Source organism: Scyliorhinus torazame, chromosome 2, assembly GCF_047496885.1.
Source record: "Scyliorhinus torazame isolate Kashiwa2021f chromosome 2, sScyTor2.1, whole genome shotgun sequence".
Lineage (NCBI taxonomy): Eukaryota > Metazoa > Chordata > Chondrichthyes > Carcharhiniformes > Scyliorhinidae > Scyliorhinus > Scyliorhinus torazame.
This window is the reverse complement of record NC_092708.1, coordinates 268,828,640-268,846,323: the sequence shown is the minus strand read 5'-3', so window position 1 is coordinate 268,846,323 and position 17,684 is coordinate 268,828,640. Positions and strand designations below refer to the sequence as shown.

The window sequence follows — 17,684 nt, the reverse complement described above, 5'->3', positions numbered from 1 at the left end:
CTCAGTGTTCACTCGTGAGAGGGACAGTGTGGGTACAGAAATCAGGAGAAGGACTGTAGTAAAATTAAAGAGATTAACATAGACAGAGAGGAGGTTCTCCGAGGTCTGGGAAGCTTAAAAGTAGACAAATCACCAGGGCCTGATGAAATGTGTCCCAACCTGTTGAGTGAGGCAAGGGAGGAAATAGCAGGGGTGTTGGCAATAATTTTCAATTCCTCTCTGGCCATACGGGAGGTGCTGGAGGACTGGAGAATAGCCAATGTGGTCCCATTATTCAAGAAGGGAGGAAGGGATAAACCAGGAAACTACAGGCCAGTCAGTCTAACCTCAGTGGTGGGAAAACTATTGGAAGCAATTCTGAGAGTCAGAATTAATCTGCATTTGGAGAGGCAGGGATTAATCAGGAACAGTCAGCGTGGTTTAAGGGGAGGTCATGTCTGACCCACTTGATTGAATTTTTCGAAGAGGTGACCAGGTGTGTAGATGAGGGAAAGCACTAGACGTAGTCTACTTGGACTTCAGCAAGGCTTTTGATAAGGTCCTACATGGCAGACTGATAGCGAAGGTAAGAGCCCATGGGATCCAAGGAAATTTGGCAAATTGGAGCAAGAATTGGCGAAGTGGCAGGAAGCAGATGGTGATGGTTGAGGTGTGTTTTTCTGACTGGAAGCCTGTGTCCAGTGGTCCCACAGGGATCAGTGTTGGGGCCCTTGTTGTTTGTGATTTATATATATATATATATATTTAGATTTAGATAAGAATGTAGGAGGGTTGATCAGTAAGTTTGCGGATGATGCGAAAATTGGTTTGGTGGTAAATAGTGAGGAAGATGGCCTTCGAGGGATCCAGGAGGATAGAGACGGGCTGATCAGTGGCAAATGGAATTCAATCCAGATGCGTATGAGGTGATGCACTTCAGCAGGACAAACAAGGCAAAGGAATAGATGATAAATGGCAGGACCCTGGGAAGCACCGAGGATCAGGGAGTCCTGTGTGCATGGACAACTATCCCGTGAGGTAGCAGAACAGGTGGATACGGTGGTTAAGAAGTCATATGGTATAATTGCCTTTATTAGCCGAGGCATAGAGTTTATGAGCAGGGAGGTTATGCCAGAACTGTATAAAACGTTGGTTAGGCCACAGCTAGAGTATTGTGTGCAGTTCTGAATCCGCATTATAGGAGGGATGTGATCGCACTGGAAAGGGCGGAGAGGAGATTTACCAGGATGTTGCCTGGGCTGGAGAGTGATAGTTATAAAGAGAGATTGGATAGACTGGGATTGTTTTCCTTGGAGCAGAGGAGACTTAGGGGGGACGTGATTGAGATGTTTAAAATTACGAGGGGCATAGATAGAGTAGACGGGAAGAAACTTGAAGGGCCTTTTCTGCGCTGTCTATGACCTTGAACTCGATGCATCAGTGCATACACTGGCCATAGGGGCTTTGTACAACAGCTGAACCTATGAGATAAATTTCTGCCCAAATCCAAATCTCGCAAGCACCTCAAACAGGTACTCCCACACCATCCTGTCAATCACCTTCTCGGCATCCATAGATATAACCACCTCTGGTTTGGGGACTGGAGAAGGAGCGAGGACAACAAATCGCAGCACCAGCATCTTAGCCCACATTCAAAAGAGAGTTAGGCCTATATAAACCACATTCCATGGGGTCCTTATACGTATTCAAAATGAGGGAGATGGAGGCCTGCGGACATATATTGGGCAATAATCCCCGAGCTAGAGAATCATTGAACATATCTACTAACAATGGCACCAACTGGCCTGCAAGCTGCTTACAAAATTTGACAGGAAACCCATCAGGGCCAGAGGCCTTACCTGTTTGCATCAGTCCAATGCCCCTCGGTACATCCTCAGAGCTTAACGGAGCCTCCAACCCCCTGCTGGCTCTATCTACCATCAGGAAGGGCAGCCTATCCAAGAACTTTGCCATGTCGGACCCACTCCCGGGGGCTCTGACCTATAAATATCCCGTTAGAATGTTTCCGCCGCAGTATCTTCTGTCTGAACGGAAACTAAGCTGCCGCCCAAGTCCCTAATCTGTGCGATCCCCCTGGAAGCCGCCTGCCGCCTCAGCTGGTGTGCCAAAAGGCAGCCTTCCGGTACTCTTAAACCACCCCCCTCAAGCGCCACAGCTGGCCCACCGCCTTCCCCATGGGCGGCAACTCAAACTGCATTTGTAACTGCTTCCCAGTTGCCAGCAACTGCGGAGTAGGGTCCTCTGAATAGTGGCGATCCGTTTCCAAGATTGCCCCCACCAGTCGCTGTCGTTCCATGCTCTCAGTCCTGTCTAAGTGCGCTTTATAAGAGATTACCTCCTCTCTCACCACTGGCCTAAGTGCCTCCCATAGTGTGGAGGGAGAGACTGAGTCGTTCCTGTTAAACCTAATATATTACTTAATCGTCGCAGGCATGCGCTCACAGAACCGCTTCTTCGCTAATAGCGCCACATCTAACCTCCATGACCAGCACTGAATGAGATCCGTCTCCAGCACCAGGTCCACAAAATGTGGAGCATGGTCAGAGATTACTATCACCGAATATTCTGCCCTTTTAACCCATGGGACCAGGGACCTACCCAATGTAAACAAGTCAATCCTGGAATAGACCTCATGCACAAGGGGAATAAAACCGAAAACGCCTGACCGCATGGGTGTAGAAATCTCCACGGGCCTTCTCTGTTCTCTCTCTCTCTCTCTCTCTCTCTCTCTCTCTCTCTCTCTCTCTCTCTCTCTCTCGCTCTCTCTCTCTCTCTCTCGCTCTCTCTCTCCACCCCCCCCCCAAAACATCTTACAGAGAGAGTCATAGATGTTTACAGCATGGAAACAGGCCCTTTGGCCCAGCTTGTTCATGTCGCCCAGTTTCTATCACTAAGCTAGTCCCACTTGCCTGCATTTGGCTCATATCCCTCTATACTCACCCTGCCCATGTAACTGTCTAACTGCTTTTTAAAAGACAGAATTGTACCTGCCTCTACCAGTGCCTCTGGCAGCACTTTCCAGATGCTCACCACCCTCTGTGAAGAAATTTCCCCCCTGGTCTCTTGTATCTCTCACCTGGGGTGAGACGGGACGGGATCAGCAGGGACGATAGTGACATTTAAGGAGCATCTTGACAAATACATGAATAGGATGGGAATAGAGGGATACGGACCTAGGAAGTGTAGAAGATTGTAGTTTAGTCGGGCAGCATGGCCGGCACGGGCTTGGAGGGCCGAAGGGCCTGTTCCTGTGCTGTACATTTCTTTGTTCTTTTTACATAGATTTACATAGAATTTACAGTGCAGAAGGAGGCCATTCGGCCCATCGAGTCTGCACCGGCTCTTGGAAAGAGCATCCCACCCAAGGTCAACACCTCCACCCTATCCCCATAACCCAGTAACCCCACCCAACACTAAGGGCAATTTTGGACACTAAGGGCAATATATCATGGCCAATCCACCTAACCTGCACATCTTTGGACTGTGGGAGGAAACCGGAGCACCCGGAGGAAACCCACGCACACACGGGGAGGATGTGCAGACTCCGCACAGACTGTGACCCAAGCCGGAATCGAACCTGGGACCCTGGAGCTGTGAAGCAATTGTGCTATCCACAATGCTACCGTGCTGCCCGCAATCTTTGTTTGTTCTTTGTTAAACTTATGCCCTCTAGTTTTAGACTTCTCTACCTTTGGGAAAAGATGTTGACTATCTACCTGATCTGTGCTCCTCATTATTTTATAGACCTCTATAAGATCACCCCTAAGCCTTCTGCACTCCAGGGAAAAAATGTCCCAGCCTATCCAGCCTCTCCTTATAACACAGGCCATCGAGTCCTGGTAGCATCCTCTTCTGCACTCTTTCTAGTTTAACAATATCCTTCCTATAATAGGGTGACCAGAACTGAACACAGTATTCCATGTCTGGTCTTACCAATGTCTTGTACAACTTCAACTAGACGTCCCAACTCCTGTATTCAATATTCTGACCAATAAGACCTAGAATGCTGAATGCCCTCTTCACCACCCTGTCCACCTGTGACTCCACCTTCAAGGAGCTATGAACCTGTAGTCCTGGATCTCTTTGTTCTATAACTCTCCCACCACCCTACCATTAACTGAGTAGGTCCTGCCCCGATTCGATCTACCAAAATGCATCACCTTGCATTTATCCAAATTAAACTCCAGCTGCCATTCATTGGCCCAATTGATCCAAGATCCTATTGCAATCCTAGGTAACCTTCTTCACTACCTACTATGCCACCAATCTTGGTGTCATCTGCAAACTTACTAATCATGCCTCCTAAATTCTCATCCAAATCATTAATATACATAACAAATAACAGTGGACCCAGCACTGATCTCTGAGGCACAGCGCTGGTCACAGGCCTCCAGTTTGACAAACAACCCTCTACAACCACCCTTTGTCTTCTGTCGCCAAGCCAATTTTGTATCCAATTGGCTATCTCAACCTGGATTCCGTGAGATTTAACCTTTTGCAACAACCTACCATGCGGTACCTTGTCAAATGCTTTGCTAAAGTTCATGTAGACAACGCGGACTGCACTGCCCTCATCTATCTTCTTGGTTACACCATCAAAAAACTCAATCCAATTCATGAGACATGACTTTCCCCTTACAATGCCATTCTGACTTTCCCTAATTAGCCCATGTCTGTCTAAATGCCTGAAGATCCTGTGCCTCAGAATACCTTCTAACAACTTAACCACTAAAGAAGTAAGGCTCACTGGTTTGTGGTTCCCAGGCTTATCCCTACAGCCCTTAACAAGGGCACAACATTTGCTACCCTCCAATGTTCAGGCACCTCCCCTGTGGCTGTTGATGATTTAAATATCTCCGCTAGGGGGCCGCAATATCCTCCCTAGCCTCCCACAACGTCCTGGGATACATTTCATCAGGTCCCAGGGATTTATCTATCTTGATGCGCTTTAATACCTCCAGCACCTCCTTCTCTCTAATATGTACACTCCTCAAGACATCACATTTTATTTCCCCAATTTCCCTAACATTCATGCCTTTCTGAACAGTAAATACTGACAAATATTTAGTTAGGATCTCTCCCATCCCTTGTGGATCCGCACATAGATGACCTTGTTTATCGTTAAGAGGCCCTACCCTCTCCCTCGTCACTCTTTTGCCCTTTATGTATCTGTAAAAGCTCTTTGGATTATTCCTTTGCCTTATCTGCCAAGACAATCTCAGGTCCCCCTTTTACCCTCCTGATTTCTCTCTTACCTGTACTCCGACAAGTCCTATACTCTTCAAGGGATCCTCTTAATCCCAGCTGCCTATGCAGGTCATATGTCTATTTCTTCCTTTTGACCATGGCCTCAATATCCCAAGTCATCCAGGGTTCCCTACTTCTACCAGCCTTACCCTTCACTCAGAGGAATGTGCTCACCCTGAACCCCAGTTAACAGCCTTTTGAAAGACTCCCACTTACCAGCTATCCCCTTGCCTGTAAACAGGCTCCCCAATCAACCTTTGAAAGTTCCCGCCTAATACCCTTGGAATTGGCCTTGCCCCAATTTAGAATTCTAACTTTTGGGCCAGAACTATCATTCTCCATAGCTATCTTAAAACTAATGAAATTATGGTCACTGGTCCCAAAGTGATCCCTCACTAACACATCCCTTCCTTATTCCCCAAGAGGAGGTCAAGTTTTCCCCCCTCTCTAGTCGGGCCATCCACATATTGAATGAGGAATTCTTCCTCAATACACTCGACAAATTTCTCTCCATCCAAACCCCTAGTGGCTGTCCCAGTTAATGTTAGGAAAGTTAAAGTTCCCTACCATCACCATCCTATTTTTCGGCCAGCTATCTGTAATCTCCTTCATATTTGCTCCTCAATATCCCGCTGACTATTTGAGGGCCTATATTACAGTCCTATCAAAGTGATCTCACCCTTCTTATTTTTCAGTTCTACCCATATAGACTCAGTGGGTGAATCCTTGGATATATCCTCTCTCTGTACTGCTGTGATGTTGTCCCTAATTAGAAACGGAACTCCCCCTTCCCTCCTATCTCCTGGCCCACCTTTCCTACAGCATCTGTACCCTGGAACATTGAGCTACAGTCCTGCCCCTCCTTTAGCCATGTTTCAGTAATAGCTATAATATGCCAGTCCCATGTGACCATCCATGCCCTGAGTTCACCTGCCTTGCCTGATAAGCCTCTTGCATTGAAATAAATGCAGTTCAATCTGTTTCTCTGCCTTCCACTTTTCTCCTTACTGGCTTTTTCTATCCCCTCTTTACTACCCTCTGACTTCCTGCCACATTAGTTTAACCCTCCCCAACAGCGCTAGCAAACAACCCCCAAACATCTGCTCCATAAAGGCCCTAAGCGCCTTTACAACCCCTGAGAGAGCTAGAGACTTGGGCCTGAACTGGTCCATTTTAGGCCCCAGTACACAATTGAAGTCCCCTCCCAGAACCAACTGGTGTGTATCTAGATCGGGAATGTAAACCAACAGATTCCTAATAAATGCCACATCATCCCAGTTGGGGGCATAGATATTTACCATTACCACCAATGTGCCTGCCAGAGATCCACTGATCACCACGTGCCTACCGTTAGGATCGGCCGCGATCCTGGTGGCCGACGGGGGACCCGCTTATTAATAAAAATTGTCGCATCTCGGGCCCTACCATCAAAGCCCGAGTGAAACACGTGTCCCACCCACCCCCTCTGCAGTCTAGTCTGATCCCTTACCCAAAGTGAATCTCCTGCAAAACACCACATCAGCATTTAGATTCCTCAGGTGAGCAAAAACTCACGACTCGTCACTGGGCCACCCAACCCCCTCACGCTCCAGGTGACCAACCGAATTGAGGGTGTCAACCACCCCCCAAATCCCGGAATCAGCTATTTCCACCGTTAGTGACTACTTAATAAATATTCAAGAGATACAGGCGATAAGCTCTCCCTAGATGGCCGACAACCCCACCCAATCAAATCAAGGAAGTCCTATAGAAAACTAATCCCACCCCTCTTCCCCGACCCATCCAAATAGACAAACTGAAACCAGAATTCAAGCCCCCCCAGAACAAAGACAATGACATTGCCTAGCCTGAGGATAAAGTATTCCTCATGGCACGGTTCCCTACCAAACTAATTTCCAATGAGAGCCATAAATCTACACAGCCCGTCTCCCAGTCTTCAGCATCCCCCCCCCCCAACAAGCATACCCCATACATCAAAAAAAAAAACCCATCAACCCCACAAAGAGAAAATCAGATTTTATCAACAGCAATATACAGGATATCCCAACTCACAGTATTCAAAGAACCTGTACAACACATTCAACTAGGCCCAAAATCCATGCTTGTTACTAAAGGTGGCCAATTCCTCCGGGGCTTCGAAATAATCCTTTGACTTAAATGTGACCCACAACCTTTTGGGGTAGGTCACCCTGAACTAAACTCCCTTTTTGTACAGAACCGCCTCAACCTTATTCAAGGCCGCCCGCTTGCTCTTGAGTTCAGCCGCCATGTCCTGATAAATCCTCTCACGGTTTCCTTTCCATTTCGAGTCACGATGCTCTTTGACCCTCTCCTGAAAGCTGTGCAACCGAATAAAGATTGCTCGAGGTGGCTCATTCGGCCAAGACTTCTGCCAAAAACTTCCACTGGGCCGGGTGGGGGGGGGGGGCTAGACTACCATCGCACATCATTTCTTCAAACATCTGCGATAGATATTTAGTGGGATTCGGCCGCAGCAACCCCACGGCTCTGAGGTTCTGCCTTCTTGACCACTTTTCAAGATCTTCGACCTTAGCTTTCAATCTCTTATTGTCATCGGCCACCACTGCCATCTCGGCCTCCAATGACACAAGCTGCCCACCGTGCCTCGTCAGCGCCTTCTCCACACCCTCCAGCACCTCGCCATGCTTCTTTACTGCCTCAGCAGTCTTGTCAAGTTTCACCCACAGTGCCCAGCGCTTCCTCAATTGATTTACTCAGATTCTTCAACACCAACTTCCAAAGCTTGTCGAAATGCTTTACAAACTACTTTGCGAGCACATCCGAGAGCATGTCAATCGGGCGGCTGTCGACGGCAATGCTGCTGTTGCTATTTTCTCTGCTGAGGAACTGCGTAAAGCTTCCGAATCTGCCAAAGAATTGTCCTCTGCTAGTTTTTTGCGTTCTTTCCCTTTTCTTTTTGGCGTATGGTCAGTGCGCGAACCCTGTAGCACAGATCCAGATTGCTTTCCTGCAAAAATCTCCCAAAGAATCTGCCAAAATGGGCTCAAAAATGTGGATCCTGGTCGGAGCTACCTAGTGAGTGACCTCTCCCCCACATCCTGCCACTGCAAGTCCCACAAAGGCACAGTTCATTGCTCATTCTCATCCACAGCTCAAGAATTAAGTGAAAGGAGTATCATACTAGGGAAGGTATGAGAGGTCATGTTTGCTCCAAGTTGGGTTAAGTGTCAAGTCGAGCAGCATTCCGTTCATGACTATTCAATGTGAGGGGGTCATAAGGATGTGCTCTGCCTAGTGATCAGATGCTCCTGACAAGAATGGAAGCTCATTGCTGTGAGAAACAGGGCAGAGATGAAGTGGTTCCCCATTAACAGAGACCTGGAGGGATCCTAGTAGCACATACAAATTGATTTGGGAATGTACAGAGGTGGGAGGGGGGGGTTTCCAAAAAAATCCTCTCATCCACCTGCTTCTGAAAGTTAACTTGCCAGACTGCAGGCCAGGCAATAACCGGGCACATGCAGACTACTGTTGAATATGGGTCTGGAACTCCTCCCCTAACTAGACATGCCTCTCTCTTATTGCACACTCATTTGCTTTTCCTTTCTCATTTTCTACTTCAACTCCCTTTCTCCTCCTCCCCTTCCTCCCCTTTCCTTCATACACATTCTGCCTGCTGCCTGTTTCTCCACTGTCCCTTCTTACCCTCTTCCCTCTCTCCTTCCTCTCACTCACCCCCCCCCCCCCCACACACACACACAAACAACTATCCTCCCCAGCACCCTATATTGTTCCCAGATACATGAATATTTTCTGATCCCCATCTTGTAGGACAAGGTTGGAAGGGGCAGTGGCTGTAACTGTTCATGACTGCTCTGGTCAAAGAGCGTTTGGGTATACTGTACCTGGTCACTAGTTATGGTATTATAATTTTATTTTATTTTCCAGGTTTGGGATTGAGATGGTTCCCTCTGTGCAGACCGGCCTGGATGCTCTGGAGCTCGATGAGGATGAAAACTTATCCTCTCTGGAAGGTTTTCAGTGGGAAGGGATCTCCATTGCGCCAACTGGAACCATTCGGAAGCGCAGCCTCTCTGAAAGCAGTGTGGTCACAGACAGACGGTCGATTTACAGCCTGTTTGGTGATGAGCTGAAAGATTTGGAGGGTTACAAAGGCAATGAATGTGCTCCTAGCATTCCAAACAGCCGACTACCTCCAATACCTCCAGGACCAAACTCATCGGCATGCCAGGCAAAATCAGCCACCTGCGACAGCCCTGCCTTCTCCAAGGCATTCCAGTTTGGCAGCATTCGCAACAGCTCACTGCCTGACACCAGCTCTTCAACCCAGGAGCCTCACTCTGTGAAGACCGAACGGGACTCAAACTCACCTCTACCATTTGAGAGCATTTCCACACAAAGCAACAGACTGGGAAAGAAGTGCCTCATTCCCACCAGTGATGGCTCTTGTGGGCAGAGCACTCTTGAGGCAGATGAGTCCAAGGTTTTCGCCCAGCAGAGTTCTTCAGCTGCAGTACAAGGACTGAATGCAGCAGATGGTGCAACTGATAGCAGCTACACATCTGGAGGTGAACTCAATGATACTCAAACCCTGGGGAAGAAAAGAAGAGCAACAGCTGTAAGTGACTAATTCAATGCTGCTTCACCACATTAGGCAGAATTACACTGAGTGTAGGGGGAAAAAACAGGTTATTCAGCCCAACTGGTCCATGCCTGGTGTTAATGCTCCACATGAGCCTCCTGCCACCTCACCATCATTTCACCCCATCAGCAAACCTGTTGTTTTCTGTGTTTGTTTATCTAACTTTCCCTCCAGTCTACACTCTTCGCATCTACTCCAAGTGGTCGTAGATCCACATTCAGACCGCTCTCTGGGTAGAGATGTTTCTCCTAATCTCCTGATTGATGTTGAATCTCTTATCACTGCTTCCCATTTTAGACACCCATCCCCTCGCTCTTCCCTCTTCATTACACTACCTGCTCACTACATGGCGGTGCATTCACCTTGAGGTAAAGAGACAGTTTCTTTTCTTTTTTAAAATATTTTATTGAAAATTTTTGGTCAACCATCACAGTACATTGTGTATCCTTTACACAATAATATAACAGTATAAATAACAATGACCTGTTTTATAAACCAAGAATAAATAATATATAACAAAAACTAAAACTAAATGGCAACTGCCTTGTCTCAGATAAACACTCTCCAAAAATATGATTTAACAGTCCAATATACAATTATTTATAGCAACGACCTATACATATTATACATATATATTAACAACCCTGAGAGTCCTTCTGGTTCCTTCCCCCCCCCCCAACCCCCCCTGGGCTGCTGCTGCTACCTTCTTCTTTTCCATTCCCTCTATCTTTCTGTGAGGTATTCGACGAACGGTTGCCACCGCCTGGTGAACCCTTGAGCCGATCCCCTTAGGACGAACTTAATCCGTTCCAGCTTTATAAACCCTGCCATGTCATTTATCCAGGTCTCCAGCCCCGGGGGCTTGGCTTCCTTCCACATCAACAGTATCCTGCGCCGGGCTACTAGGGACGCAAAGGCCAAAACATCGGCCTCTCTCGCCTCCTGTACTCCCGGCTCTTGTGCAACCCCAAATATAGCCAACCCCCAGCTTGGTTCGACCTGGACCCCCACTACTTTCGAAAGCACCTTTGTCACCCCCATCCAGAACCCCTGTAGTGCCAGACATGACCAGAACATGTGGGTGTGATTCGCTGGGCTTCTCGAGCATCTCGCACACCTATCCTCTACCCCCAAAAATTTACTGAGCCGTGCTCCAGTCATATGCGCCCTGTGTAACACCTTAAATTGAATCAGGCTTAGCCTGGCACACGAGGACGATGAGTTTACCCTACTTAGGGCATCAGCCCACAGCCCCTCCTCAATCTCCTCCCACAGCTCTTCTTCCCATTTCCCTTTCAGCTCATCTACCATAATCTCCCCCTCGTCCCTCATTTCCCTATATATATCTGACACCTTACCGTCCCCCACCCATGTCTTTGAGATCACTCTGTCCTGCACCTCATGCGTCGGGAGCTGCGGGAATTCCCTCACCTGTTGCCTCGCAAAAGCCCTCAGTTGCATATACCGGAATGCATTCCCTTGGGGCAACCCATATTTCTCGGTCAGCGCTCCCAGACTTGCGAACTTCCCATCCACAAACAGATCTTTCAGTTGCGTTACTCCTGCTCTTTGCCATATTCCAAATCCCCCATCCATTCTCCCCGGAGCAAACCTATGGTTATTTCTTATCGGGGACCCCACCAAGGCTCCCGTCTTTCCCCGATGCCGTCTCCACTGTCCCCAAATTTTCAAAGTCGCCACCACCACCGGGCTTGTGGTGTATTTCTTCGGTGAGAACGGCAATGGGGCCGTCACCATAGCTTGTAGGCTAGTCCCCCTACAGGACGCCCTCTCCAATCTCTTCCACGCCGCTCCCTCCACTTCTCCCATCCACTTACTCACCATTGAGATATTGGCGGCCCAGTAGTACTCACTTAGGCTTGGTAATGCCAGACCCCCCTATCCCTACTACGCTGTAAGAATCCCTTCCTCACTCTTGGGGTCTTCCCGGCCCACACAAAACTCATGATACTCTTTTCGATCCTTTTGAAAAAAGCCTTCGTGATCACCACCGGGAGGCACTGAAACACAAAGAGGAATCTCGGGAGGACTACCATTTTAACTGCCTGCACCCTCCCTGCCAGTGACAGGGATACCATGTCCCATCTCTTGAAGTCCTCCTCCATTTGTTCCACCAATCGCGTTAAATTTAACCTATGCAATGTACCCCAATTCTTGGCTATCTGGATCCCCAAGTAACGAAAGTCCCCTGTTACCTTCCTCAGCGGAAAGTCCTCTATTTCTCTGCTCTGCTCCCCTGGATGCACCACAAACAACTCATTTTTCCCCATGTTCAGTTTATATCCTGAGAATTCTCCAAACTCCCGAAGTGTCCGCATTATCTCTGGCATCCCCTCCGCCGGGTCCGCTACATATAACAACAAATCATCTGCATATAGAGATACCCGGTGTTCTTCTCCTCCTCTAAGTACTCCCCTCCACTTCTTGGAACCCCTCAATGCTATTGCCAGGGGCTCAATCGCCAGTGCAAACAATAATGGGGACAGAGGGCATCCCTGCCTTTTCCCTCTATGGAGCCGAAAGTATGCAGATCCCCGTCCATTCGTGACCACACTCGCCACTGGGGCCCTATACAACAGCTGCACCCATCCAACATACTCATCTCCAAAACCAAATCTCCTCAGCACCTCCCACAGATAATCCCACTCCACTCTATCAAATGCTTTCTCGGCATCCATCGCCACCACTATCTCCGCTTCCCCCTCTGGTGGGGGCATCATCATTACCCCTAGCAGCCTCCGTATATTCGTATTCAGCTGTCTCCCCTTCACAAACCCAGTTTGGTCCTCATGGACCACCCTCGGGACACAATCCTCTATCCTCATTGCCATTACCTTGGCCAGAATCTTAGCGTCTACATTTAGGAGGGAAATAGGTCTATAGGACCCGCATTGCAGCGGGTCCTTTTCCTTCTTTAGGAGAAGCGATATCGTTGCCTCTGACATAGTCGGGGGCAGCTGTCCCCTTTCCTTTGCCTCATTAAAGGTCCTCATCAGTAGCGGGGTGAGCAAGTCCACATATTTCCTGTAAAATTCAACTGGGAATCCATCCGGTCCCGGAGCCTTCCCCGCCTGCATGCTCCTAATTCCTTTCACTACTTCCTCTATTTCAATCTGTGCTCCCAGTCCCACCCTTTCCTGCTCCTCCACGATAGGAAATTCCAGCCGGTCCAGAAAGCCCATCATTCTCTCCCTCCCATCCGGGGGTTGAGCTTCGTATATTTTTTTATAAAATGCCGTGAACACTCCATTCACTCTCTCCGCTCCCCGCTTCATCTCTCCTTCCTCATCCCTCACTCCCCCTGTTTCCCTCGCTGCTCCCCTTTTCCTCAATTGGTGGGCCAGCAACCTGCTCGCCTTCTCCCCATATTCGTACTGTACACCCTGTGCCTTCCTCCACTGTGCCTCTGCAGTACCCGTTGTCAGCAAGTCAAATTCTACGTGTAGCCTTTGCCTTTCCCCCGCATATTGCCTGTCCACCCTCAGAAGTTCTTGCAGCAACCGCTCCCGTTCCCTACTCTCCTGCTTTCCTTTATGTGCCCTTATTGATATCAGCTCCCCTCTAACCACTGCTTTCAGCGCCTCCCAGACCACTCCCACCTGGACCTCCCCATTATCATTGAGTTCCAAGTACTTTTCAATGCACCCCCTCACCCTTAGACCCCCCCCTCATCTGCCATTAGTCCCATGTCCATTCTCCAGGGTGGGCGCCCTTCTGTTTCCTCCCCTATCTCCAAGTCCACCCAATGTGGAGCGTGATCCGAAATGGCTATAGCCGTATACTCCGTTCCCCTCACCTTCGGGATCAACGCCCTTCCCAAAACAAAAAAGTCTATTCGCGAATAGACTTTGTGGACAAAGGAGAAAAGCAAAAACTCCTTACTCCTAGGTCTACTAAATCTCCACGGGTCTACTCCTCCCATCTGCTCCATAAAATCTTTAAGCACCTTGGCTGCTGCCGGCCTCCTTCCAGTTCTGGACCTCGACCTGTCCAGCCCTGGTTCCAACACCGTATTGAAATCTCCCCCCATTACCAACTTTCCCACCTCTAGGTCCGGGATGCGTCCTAGCATACGCCTCATAAAATTGGCATCATCCCAGTTCGGGGCATATACGTTTACCAAAACCACCGTCTCCCCCTGTAGTTTGCCACTCACCATCACGTATCTGCCCCCGCTATCCGCCACTATAGTCTTTGCCTCAAACATTACCCGCTTCCCCTGTTCCCCTGTTTTTCGCATCTAGCCCCGAATGGAACACCTGCCCCACCCAACCTTTGCGTAGTCTCACCTGGTCTATCAGTTTCAAGTGCGTTTCCTGTAACATAACCACGTCTGCCTTAAGTTTCTTAAGGTGTGCGAGTACCCGTGCCCTCTTTCTCGGCCCGTTCAGCCCTCTCACGTTCCACGTGATCAGCCGGGTTGGGGGGCTTTTTACCCCCCCCCCCCTTGTCGATTAGCCATCCCCTTTTTCCAGCTCCTCACCCGGTTCCCATGCAGCTGTGTCCCCCCCAGGCGGTGCCCCCCCGCCCATCCCACCCCATGCCAGCTCCCCCCTCTCCCCAGCAGCAGCAGCCCAATAATTCCCCCCCCCCCGCTGGATCCCCCACGAGCGTAGTTACACCCCCCATGTTGCTCCCAGAAGTCAGCAAACTCTGGCCGACCTCGGCTTCCCCCCGTGACCTCGACTCGCACCGTGCGACGCCCCCTCCTTCCTGCTTCCCTATTCCCGCCATGATTATCATAGCGCAGGAACCGAGCCCGCGCTTCCCCCTTGGCCCCGCCCCCAATGGCCAACGCCCCATCTCCTCCACCTCCTTTCCTCCCCCCACCACCTCCTGTGGAAGAAAGAAAAGTTACCACATCGCAGGATTAATAACATAAAACTCCTCTTTCCCCCCTTTTTACCCCCCTCTTCGCCCCCCATACTCGCCCCACCACTTTGTTTCAAACGTTCTTTTTTTATTAACCCACTCATTCCAATTTTTCTTCCACGATAAAAGTCCACGCCTCATCCGCCGTCTCAAAGTAATTGGTGCCTCCCTTGATATGTGACCCACAGTCTTGCCGGTTGCAGCATTCCGAATTTTATCTTCTTTTTGTGAAGCACCGCCTTGGCCCGATTAAAGCTCGCCCTCCTTCTCGCCACCTCCGCACTCCAGTCTTGGTATACGCGGATCACCGCGTTCTCCCACTTACTGCTCCGAGTTTTCTTTGCCCATCTAAGGACCATCTCTCTATCCTTAAAATGGAGGAATCTCACCACTATGGCTCTAGGAATTTCTCCTGCTCTCGGTCCTCGCGCCATCACTCGGTATGCTCCCTCCACCTCCAGCGGACCCGCCGGGGCCTCCGCTCCCATTAACGAGTGCAGCATCGTGCTCACATATGCCCCGACGTCCGCTCCCTCCGCACCTTCAGGAAGACCAAGAATCCTTAGGTTGTTCCTCCTCGCGTTGTTCTCCAGCGCCTCCAGCCTTTCCACACATCGTTTATGGTGTGCCTCGTGCATCTCCGTCTTCACCACCAGGCCCTGTATGTCGTCCTCATTCTCGGCAGCCTTTGCCTTCACGACCCGAAGCTCCCGCTCCTGGGTCTTTTGCTCCTCCTTTAGCCCTTCGATCGCCTGTAATATCGGGGCCAACAGCTCCTTCTTCATTTCCTTTTTGAGTTCTTCCACGCAGCGTTTCAAAAACTCGTGTTGTTCAGGGCCCCATATTAAACTGCCACCTTCCGACGCCATCTTGGTTTTTGCTTGCCTTCCTTGCCGCTGCTCTAAAGGATCCACCGCAATCCGGCCACCTTCCTCTCCTTTTTCCATCCGTATCCAGGGGGGATTCCCTTCTGGTTCACCGCACAGTACTTTTAGCCGTTAAAATTGCCGTTGGGGCTCTTATTAAGAGCCCAAAAGTCCGTTCCACCGGGAGCTGCCGAAACGTGCGACTCAGCTGGTCATCGCCGCACCCGGAAGTCCAAAAGAGACAGTTTCAACAGTACAACTGTTCTTCATGACCACTGTTAACTACTCAGATTATGTTATTTGACTATTAGCTGGGCTTGAACTAATCCAGCAAATGAGATGTCTAATCCCAATCATATGTGCAATTGATCGTGGCAATGTAGTATAATGGACGATGGGTTGAATGGGCTCCATGTGATCAATTGATTTTTCTCTGCTTGTGTAGGATGTTTTGTCTTCAGAAGTCCCTTGTTTGGAAAGGAAGAATAAGAGAAGGAAACTCAAAAGCAAAAGAGGTAAGTAAATGACTCTTCTAGATTACTTGGGATTGGAATATACAGATCAGCATCTGGTGATTCTGCTAGAATAGCCCCAGTGTACTCAAAATATTCCATCTAATTCTATGATGATGTTGTGCTGACTTCCCCTCTTTTCTCCACATGAGCTGTAGTGGGGAGACCCTCAACCCCTACTTGAGCAGTTACTGATGAGCTCCCCTCCAAGCTTTGTTTACATTTCCATTCAGTCTGCAAGCGTGACCCTGATCTTGTGCTGCCTTGCCATTTTATTTCTCTAGATCACTCTAACTTGTCTATCCTCAGCCTCCACAGAGAAGCTCCACCGAAACCCGGAGTAACAGCACCTTATCTTTCGATTAGGAACTTTTGCAGCTTTCTGAACGAAACACTTTTGAGTTCAGCAATTTTTTTAAAAATAAACATTTTATTGAGGTATTTTTGGTATAGTGACAACAACAAAATAAATAATATACATGAAACCATAAACATAGTGCAAAAGCCATTTACCTCTCAAAGAACAAAGAAAATTACAGCACAGGAACAGGCCCTTCGGCCCTCCCAGCCTGCGCCGATCCAGATCCTTTATCTAAACCTGTCTTCTATTTTCCAAGGATCTACTTCCCTCTGTTCCCCGCCCATTCATATATCTGTCTAGATGCATCTTAAATGATGCGATTGTGCCCGCCTCTACCACCTCTGCTGGCAAGGCGTTCCAGGCACCCACCACCCTCTGCGTAAAAAAACTTTCCACGCACATCTCCCTTAAACTTTCCCCCTCTCACCTTGAAACCGTGACCCCTTGTAATTGACACCCCCACTCTTGGAAAAAGCTTGTTGCTATCCACCCTGTCCATACCTCTCATAATTTTGTAGATCTCAATCAGGTCCCCCATCAACCTCCGTCTTTCCAACGAAAACAATCCTAATCTACTCCACCTTTCTTCATAGCTAGCAACCTCCATACCAGGCAATATCCTGGTGAACCTCCTCTGCACCCTCTCTAAAGCATCCACATCCTTCTGGTAATGAGGCGACCAGAACTGCATGCAGTATTCCAAATGTGGCCTAACCATGTGACCGTCATCTTCACCGTTTGCCCCCTCCCGGCCAGAGACAACGGAAAAGCGTCCCACCTCGGAAAATCGCCCTTCAGGGGCAGCATGGTAGCCTTGTGGATAGCACAATTGCTTCACAGCTCCAGGGTCCCAGGTTCGATTCCGGCTTGGGTCACTGTCTGTGCGGAGTCTGCACATCCTCCCCGTGTGTGCGTGGGTTTCCTCCGGGTGCTCCGGTTTCCTCCCACAGTCCAAAGATGTGCAGGTTAGGTGGATTGGCCATGATAAATTGCCCTTAGTGTCCAAAATTGCCCTTAGTGTTGGGTGGGGTTACTGGGTTATGGGGATAGGGTGGCGGTGTTGACCTTGGGTAGGGTGCTCTTTCCAAGAGCCGGTGCAGACTCGATGGGCCGAATGGCCTCCTTCTGCACTGTAAATTCTATGTCTATTTGGTCCACCA

The 17,684-nt window shown here is 49.1% G+C and overlaps 1 protein-coding gene across 2 annotated transcripts in view; it reads left to right on the top strand.

The window, feature by feature from the left end:
• Positions 1–17,684, top strand: part of LOC140398419 (zinc finger protein 106-like) — a 128,011-nt gene that overhangs the window by 55,773 nt on the left and 54,554 nt on the right. For both annotated transcript variants that reach the window (XM_072487092.1, XM_072487101.1), the window contains 2 exons: positions 9,178–9,868; positions 16,097–16,166. In XM_072487092.1, the coding sequence (XP_072343193.1) occupies positions 9,178–9,868; positions 16,097–16,166 (761 nt within the window). The remainder of the gene's footprint in view (positions 1–9,177; positions 9,869–16,096; positions 16,167–17,684) is intronic.